At 51.2% G+C, this 8,807-nt stretch overlaps 1 protein-coding gene across 2 annotated transcripts; it reads left to right on the top strand.

The window, feature by feature from the left end:
* Positions 1–3,551: 3,551 nt before the first annotated feature.
* On the top strand, positions 3,552–8,550 carry EOMES (eomesodermin; the record flags this gene model as incomplete). Of its 2 annotated transcripts, none has more annotated exons than XM_082663983.1 (6): positions 3,552–4,420; positions 5,410–5,564; positions 6,207–6,328; positions 6,745–6,903; positions 6,995–7,056; positions 7,869–8,550. In XM_082663983.1, the coding sequence occupies 6 exons, from the start codon at positions 3,552–3,554 to the stop codon at positions 8,548–8,550; spliced, it is 2,049 nt and encodes a 682-aa protein (XP_082520109.1). The 2 variants fall into 2 exon arrangements, with proteins under 2 accessions (XP_082520109.1, XP_082520108.1); XM_082663982.1 differs by having other exon boundaries at positions 7,812–8,550.
* Between the last annotated feature and the right edge of the window lie 257 nt (positions 8,551–8,807).

Genomic DNA, 8,807 nt, shown 5'->3' with positions numbered 1-8,807 from the left:
GACAGTAGAATGAAGCTGGTATTATTGCTCAAGACAATACAGCATAAGACCTTTAAGGCTCACACACAGGCGTAACCTTGGCTTCCTTGTAGCTTTCAAAGGGTCCTGCTCCCTCCAGTCTCAGGCTGAATGGTGCAAGATTTGAGTTAATCCAGCCAGCACTTGGGTCTGGGGTTCCAAGCGTTCTCCACGTTTCCTCCCTAGTGTTGATGTTTTTGTTCAATGTATTCCCATACACTGTCAGTTGAGCCACATAAAACCAGGCACCTTTCAATAAATGTTTCATTTGGATTTCATGAAGCTTGGGGTGTAATTGAAATCAAACAGGAAACAGGCTGCAAGGCTGTGCTATTTGCCCACCCAGTCTAAGGAGGGTGCTGCCTGACTTGTTCACTGAAGCCACTGCTTTAGCTTTCTTTTCTGTTCCTGTTTCTGGAAAAGAGTGATTACATTTTAAAGTGCGACTAGGACGTGCAAAAATAATTTTTATGCCTCTTTCCCTGGTTATCAGTAAAACTGAGCCAGCAAAAGGAAAGCCCATTTCAAGTAGGAAATCAGTCACAGATTTGTTCACCTATAACTCTCCAGGCATTTAGACTAATATATTCCATATGTAATAATAATGTAATTAATACAGAAGAACCATTAAAGGAGATTTCTTTATCTCTACGCAGTCAGAAAAAAATCATCTTTAGTTGAAACAGTGCTTTTCATTATGTTCAAAAGTAATTTGTAATATATATCTATAAATGTAATATAAATTATGGGTATATTTTCCATGTTCCAAATATCCGGGCCCCAGAGCGGTTTTGTAGAGCCCGAATTTTTATTCTCTTTGAACTTCTCTTTGTTTCTCCACCTGTAAAATGTGTTCAACTTTGGGCAAAAGGATAGCTATATTGGGGAGGTGGGGAGATATAAACTGCAATTTCCCGCCTCAAGAATCAACACTAATCCTAATTACACATACCTTGTATATATTTCATAATTAGGTAGCACTCAAATGAACAAACGCGTTTTCAAGAGCTTGCTCTGTGGCTGGAATAAAATCAAGCCTTTCTGATGTGGCGCAGGGGACAGCTGGCTCGCGTTATTTGCGCCAGAGTGGGTCGGAGCGATGCCTGTTGCCTGCAGTGGCGCTTTGCCACGCGCAGAGCTTCCCTGGCCTCCTCGAAAGCAATTCGGGACACCGAGGCCCGCTGTCTCGCTGAGGTCAGGCGCAAAACTGCGATCTAACCCCAGCCAATCTGTCTCCAAAAACGTGAGATCTGATCTCCTTCCTACTTTTTCCTCAAACATCCTGCAGCTCAGGTCAAGGCTAATGTGGAAGAGCCCTGAGTGGTAACAAGATCCCCTAGCCCGGGCTCCCCCGCCAAGCTGCCCTTTCTTTCCTTGCTCTTGATCTTGTGAGTCCTGCTCACAGAACCTCCACGTTGAATATCTTGAAGTCTTGAAAAGCACAGAGTACTTGAGAAATGCAATTCTCCAAGACTTCCCTGAGTCAAAAGAAATCTAAAGCCGACGAGGTGGGAGTGGACGGTGGGGTGATCAGAGCAGAGAGCCAAGCCGAACCCGAACTAAACTGGTGGGACGACACGGGAGAAGTGCTAGGCTGAGCGCGCTCCGTGCCAGCGTTCCAGGAATCTGCTCCTGGGCTGCTGTGCCTGGACCTGCGAGGACCCCACCCGGGCCACTCGCCTAACTTGCTCTCTCCCCCGCCTGGCTGGGCCTTGACCCTGAAAACCTTCGCGCGCTCCCTGTTTCCACTACCGCGAAGACCTGGTAACCGCGTCCGAGTGCATTAAGAGCCGCTTCACTCTAACTCAGACGTGCCAGTATCGATGCTGCTGTGGTTTGAACCTAGGTTGGAAAGCTTCGAGCCGTTCTGCACCGGCGTGTGCGCGCTCAACGAATCCCGCGACCGCCTCGTGTTGCGGGTGAAGAGTTTCCCGTGTGATCGCGTTCGGTTTGGGGAAGCAGGGTCCCGACCTCTCAGCCGGAAAACGCGCTCCCGGAGCGATTACAAGCCGCGTCTGTAATTGCTTATTAACAGCAAATGTTCAGGCTTCTTACCCGCAACGAAACGTGCGGGTATTAATAAACAATACAATAGGACGGCATCATCTTGCTCTGCTGTCTGCAAAAACGCAGTGGAGAAACAGGCAGCTGCGGCAAAAGGGCTTAATTCCATATCAAACTGATTATTTCACTAATTATTCCACCTTCTGTGTTGCGCTGCAGAGGAGAGGCACAGGGAATCTTAACCGCGAGGCTGCTTTGTTTCTCGGTGTCAGGCCCAACTGAAGATGGGAGGGTGTGGGATCCGAGATTCAGGGAAACTGAGCGTGGATTTTAAATTGTGGGGAGTAAAAGTGATTGCCTCCTGAAAGCAGGCGTGATGGCATGGGGATGAGAGTGTTCCCAGTAACCCACCCCACCGGGGCTTCTGATTCATAAGCTGACGGCTTCTGTCCTCAAGGACTGCAGTGTGCTCTCGCCACCCCTGGAATCCCAAAAGCCCAACGCCGGGTTCCTCTCCACAAACACTTCCCACTGAGTAAAAGGGTGGGGCCGAACAAAAAGTGGTTCCTGCTTGTCGAAGGCCAGAGAGTCCTCTCCAATCGGGAAGAAAGTGTGCCTGAAGTTACAGCCCCCGACGAGGGAGAGACTTCCTTGGGCCTCTCTCCAGGTCGTCCCAGATCCCCACCCTCAGAGACCGGTGCCTCCCTGCAGGCTGTCAGCTTGCAGAACATTTCTGCCTCCGGCCTCTAGAACCTGCTCCCGCCCTCGCATCCCCCGGCTCAGAGCGCTGTGATGACCCTGCTACGGAGACCTCAAACCCTGTTCCACTAAATTCCAGCGAAATACAGACACCAGGATTGATTCTCACAGCAGGACTGAGTCTCAAAAAAAAAAAAAAAAAAAAAAAGAAAAAAAAAAAGAAAAAGAAAGAAAGAAAAAGAAATAAAATCAAGCTAAAGGAAAAGAAAGTCGCAGGCTACTCGATCCAATTAGTAAATGCCTAATTGAATTACTGTCACCTCCACCAGCCAATAGGAGGGTCCCGAGGCTGTGGGGCCGCGAAGCCCCTCCCTGGCCTCACATATATAAAGCAGCCAATGACAGCCTGCAACTTTCCAAGTGGTCAACTTGACCGATAGTTTTTCAGTCGAGAAAGGCAGAAAGGCTAGTAGCGCTGGTGGGTGGATGGGGAGAGAGAGCTAAGACCTCTTCTTCCCGTGTGTGCGGGGGAGGAGGGTGGAGGTGCAGAGAGGCAAAAGAGACGCGGAAGGAAAAGGAGAGGGCTTCTCGGTCAGTTTTCGCCTCTTGCCTTCAAATTCAGTGCCCTTTCCTTGTGGAAAGGGCGCTGGGTTCGGGACGCGCGAGTGCGCGCCTTAGCGGTCCGCGTGTCGCCAGGTGGGTAACCCGGCACAGGAGGAAGGGGAAGTTACCTTCCCCTCGGAAGAGGGCGCTGGCTCCCTCATCCTGCCTTTATAATCAGGCCGCGGCCGGAGAGGAAGCAGCCAGCTGCCGTCTGCGCTCTGCAAAGCATGCAGTTAGGGGAGCAGCTCTTGGTGAGCTCGGTGAACCTGCCTGGCGCGCACTTCTACCCGCTGGAGGGGGCGCGAGGCGGTGGCGGCGGGAGCGCCGGCCACCTCCCGGGAGCGGCCCCCTCGCCTCAGAGGCTGGACATAGACAAAGCGCCCAAGAAGTTCTCGGGCAGCCTCTCGTGTGAGGCAGGGAGCGGGGAGCCCGCAACCGCCGGTGCGGGGGCCCCCGCGGCCATGCTCAGTGACGCCGACGCCGGGGACGCCTTTGCCGGCACCGCGGCCGTGGCCAAGCCGGGGCCCCCGGACGGCCGCAAGGGCTCCCCCTGCGGGGAGGAGGAGCTGCCCTCAGCCGCCGCCGCCGCAGCCGCGGCCGCCGCCGCCAGCGCGCGCTACTCCATGGACAGCCTGAGCTCGGAGCGCTACTACCTCCAGTCCCCCGGGCCTCAGGGCTCCGAGCTGGCCGCGCCCTGCTCGCTGTTCCCGTACCAGGCGGCTGCCGGGGCGCCCCACGGATCTGTGTACCCGGCTCCCAACGGGGCGCGCTACCCCTACGGCTCCATGCTGCCCCCCGGCGGCTTCCCCGCGGCCGTGTGCCCACCCGGCAGGGCGCAGTTCGGCCCGGGAGCAGGCGCGAGCGGCGGCGCGGGAGGCAGCGGCGGGGGAGGCGGCCCGGGCGCCTATCAGTACGGCCAGGGGGCTCCGCTCTACGGGCCGTACTCCGGGGCAGCAGCCGCGGGTTCCTGCGGAGGACTGGGGGGCCTGGGGGTTCCCGGCTCCGGCTTCCGCGCCCACGTCTACCTGTGCAACCGGCCTCTGTGGCTCAAATTCCACCGCCACCAAACCGAGATGATCATTACGAAGCAGGGCAGGTGAGCGCAGCGCGGAGGGGCCCCGAAGCGCGGGGGCAGAGAGGACCTGTGTGGTCCTGAGGGTGGCCGGGAATGGGGGACCGCCGCCCGCCCGCTCCGCTCTTGGCTGGGAGAGTGAGTTTCCGTGCGCAGCCAGTGGGGACTCCGCATCTCCAGTCCGACGTCCCTCCCGTCCGCGCACCGGCGGTTTGTGCAGGGCGCTAAGGCTACGGCTGCTTCCCCCCTTCCTTCTCGTCACCCTCACCTGGACTGACGAGGAGGAGACAGAAATGGAAACTGGGGCTTGTCCACAAAGCTGGATGTCCTAGGTACGCCCGGCCGGCGGTACGCCGGTCCCTGAAGGCGGGCGAGGAGCCGCGGATGCGGGAAGGCTCCAGGGGTGGCTACCCTCTCTGAGCACAGGACATGGGCTCCCGCAGTTTTAGGCGCCAGGGTCTCCGCGGGGCGCATCCGGGGGACGAGCGCGAGGACCAGAGCGCCGGCAACGGGGGCTGGTCCGGGTAGTAGGTTAGGCCGGACCCTGGAGTCAGACGGGGCTGGGGTCCCAGGCCTGAGAAAGTTCGGATACACATCCCACTGCGGGCAGTGGTTACTTCTGGGGAAAGTGAGGGGTGGGTGCTGGGAGAGGGACGTCCCAAGGGGACTTTTAGCCTTACCAGTAGAACTAATTTTTTTTTTACGAGAACAATTTAATGTTCTCTGGCACTTGTACATATAAAAAATAATGGTTTTTAAACATCGTGGAAGAAAATAAATGAGCATCTGAAAGGGTCAAGAACTTGAGTGAGTGGTGCAGAAGGGCGGGGATTGGGGCAAATTATTTCAGAAAAGAGATGTTCCGAGAGTTGCCAACTCAAGAATATTTTACGTAGTGAGGGCCACTTTTCTACCGGTATTCTGTTCGTCTGTAGACTTCTAAATGTCGTCTAAGCGTGGGCCTGTGCCCGGGCGTTCTGATTTAAATCTCCTGGTTCTATTCCCTTGCACAGACGCATGTTTCCTTTCTTGAGTTTCAACATAAACGGACTCAATCCCACCGCCCACTACAACGTGTTCGTAGAAGTGGTGCTGGCGGACCCCAACCACTGGCGCTTCCAGGGGGGCAAATGGGTGACCTGCGGAAAAGCCGACAATAACATGCAGGGTGAGGAGAGAAAGGGCCTGGGCAGGGTGGATCGGAGGGAGCCCCCGACTCAAGACACCACACATTTAAATCTCACATCCCTCCCTCCACATCCGGGGCCTGGAAGTGTTAGGAGTTTCTTTGTGTTGATTGTTTGATTAAGGGAGAGAATTGCTAAGTCAGACTTCTTGCCTACTAGTATATAGAATTTTAACCATGACCCTACTCTAGCTCTTCCCTCCACATCCCTACCTTTGAGAAAGGAATTGCTGTCAACTCTCCAGGTGGCAAGGGCATCTGGCATTCTAATCTTCACTTGAGAAGAGGCCTCCCCAAGGTTGAGTTCACCATAAAAATCCAACCACGTTCCATCAGATCTTGCCTGTCTAGCTTCAGAAGCCCCCAGGTTAACCTTCAAGAGGCATCGCCTACTGGTTCCATTTTTACCTTGTCCAAGGAAGGCTGAAAGCACAGGGGCCCTGGGAGGGGAATCAGTAGAGTCTAGTTGGTCTCCACTGGCCTTCTTAAACTGCTAATGATGGGAGACATGTTCTAAATCTAGCTCTTAAATCTTGCCCATAGGTAGTAAATACCCCTCCCCTACCTCCATTTGCAAACAGCCCTTTATGCTTGGGCTTTGTGTTTTGTTTCACTTTCTCTTAGGCAACAAAATGTATGTTCACCCAGAGTCTCCTAATACTGGTTCCCACTGGATGAGACAGGAGATTTCCTTTGGGAAATTAAAACTCACCAATAACAAAGGCGCAAATAACAACAACACCCAGGTAGGGTGACAAAGGAGGTGGTGTCTTCTGGCTGTGAATCTCTTTTCTAATGACTTTCCATACTCTTCATTGTATTTGTAATATTTGCAGGTACCTGTTGCTTGCCTCTTTCTGGTCTTTTTTTTTTTTGACCTTTCTCATTTTTATTTATTTATTATCTTTCCTACTGGATTTCAGTAACAGTGAGTTAACTGTTAGGAGCAGAAATACTGAAAACTTTTGGCGACTTAGGAAACCAAGAGGCAAGAGTGTTTATTTAAACACACATACCCAGCTATGTTTTAAGTTTCAAAAATGGCAATAGAAAGTTAGCTGTTGCTGGGGAGCAAGCAGGAGTGGCATTCCAAAATACAGAATTTGTCAAAATCGACTTTACTTTTTCGATTTGGCAGCTCTTTTCTCTGTACCATTTGCAGATGATAGTCTTACAGTCTTTACACAAGTACCAACCACGACTGCACATCGTTGAAGTCACAGAAGATGGCGTGGAGGACTTGAACGAGCCCTCCAAGACTCAGACCTTCATCTTCTCAGAAACGCAGTTCATTGCAGTGACTGCCTACCAAAACACCGATGTGAGTGCCCCATGGTCCCCAAGAATCCCTGAAGCTCAGTCCAGCGTGAGACAGAAAACACTCAATGACTGTTTTTTTCTCCCTTGTCTAGATAACTCAACTAAAGATTGATCACAACCCCTTTGCAAAAGGCTTCAGGGACAACTATGACTCGTAAGTGCACCTTTATTTTTCCTCGCCTGGTCATCTTTGAACAAGACATATCGAATCAGACACTTTCTTGAGACCATATTCTAGGAAGAGCTTTCACGGTTGGGATTTTTGCCTATTTTTATTTTTGCATATTTTTGGCCTTGACTAATCTTGCTTTAGAATTTTCACAGAAGGGTTTTGTTCATTTCTAAAGAAATGTTAAGGGATTAAAAATGAGGAGTTTTTTTTTTAACATTTGAGTGGAGATCTGAAATTTTCATAATCTGCATTTATATGCCTTCCTTTCCATTTGATCCCAGTTTTTTTATTCTCTCAGGAGCAGGGATTATTATTCCCTCTCATTTTTTTACATAAGAAAAACCTGACACTAAGAGGATGTCATTTTCACAACATCAAACAGCAAGGCCCCACAGATGCCTTTTAAATCTGGGATTTCTACCCACCATGGCCAGCATTCCTTCCCTACCACTGAAGGGAGAGTTGCTCCAAGTTATTCCAAGTTCTAGGACTTGCAAAGATGGATTTTCTACAGTTTAAATGCTTAATGCCTGGGAGGAAGCTTTTTCTTTCGGGGTGGGAAATTCGGCCGCAATGAGCGAAGTCCAGCTAAAATGGGCAAGTGCATCCCTACTATCTCCACCCCTCCACTCAACAGATCAGCACTCCTGCTCTAGAGCCTTCTTCATTTCTGGGAGGTAGATTGTTTGGGGACAACATTAGGGTTTTTTTTTTAAGTGTTTCTCTTTATATTGTAGCATGTACACCGCTTCCGAAAATGACAGGTTAACTCCATCTCCCACGGATTCTCCTAGATCCCATCAGATTGTCCCTGGAGGTCGGTACGGCATTCAGTCCTTCTTCCCGGAGCCCTTTGTCAACACTTTACCTCAAGCCCGATATTATAATGGCGAGAGAACCGTGCCACAGACCAACGGCCTCCTTTCACCCCAACAGAGCGAAGAGGTGGCCAACCCTCCCCAGCGATGGCTTGTCACACCTGTCCAGCAACCTGGGACCAACAAACTAGACATCGGTTCCTATGAGTCTGAATATACTTCCAGCACCTTGCTCCCATATGGTATTAAATCCTTGCCCCTCCAGACATCCCATGCCCTGGGGTATTACCCCGACCCCACCTTCCCTGCAATGGCAGGGTGGGGAGGTAGAGGTTCTTATCAAAGGAAGATGGCAGCTGGACTCCCATGGACCTCCAGAACAAGCCCCCCTGTGTTCTCTGAAGATCAGCTCTCCAAGGAGAAAGTCAAAGAAGAAGTTAGCTCTTCTTGGATAGAGACACCCCCGTCCATCAAGTCTCTTGACTCCAATGATTCAGGGGTGTACACCAGTGCTTGTAAGCGAAGGCGGCTGTCTCCTAGCTCCTCTAGCAATGAAAATTCTCCCTCCATAAAGTGCGAGGATATCAATGCTGAAGAGTACAGTAAAGACGCCTCAAAAGGCATGGGGGGGTATTATGCTTTTTACACGACTCCCTAAAGAGTTATTTTAACCTCGTCAAAATGAGCTAACTTTTTGCCGATGGACTTGGTGGTGTTTTTTTGTTGTCTTCTTTGTCTAGGTTGCCAAAAAGACGTTTGCCTTCCACCCTGATGCATCCCGTTTTGTGCAATTCTCTAAAAGAAGGTGCCAAAGCTTTTTGATTGCTTCAGGTAACTGAAACAAGCCTAGCATTTTTTTCTTTTTTAATAAAATTAATGGAGGACTTTCAAGTGTTTTTAAATTTGAAGGTGATT

Source organism: Grampus griseus (genome assembly GCF_964374135.1).
Source record: "Grampus griseus genome assembly, chromosome: 10".
Taxonomy (NCBI): Eukaryota; Metazoa; Chordata; class Mammalia; order Artiodactyla; family Delphinidae; genus Grampus; species Grampus griseus.
The sequence above is the reverse complement of the archived record's forward strand: the minus strand, read 5'-3'. Positions and strand labels throughout refer to the sequence as shown.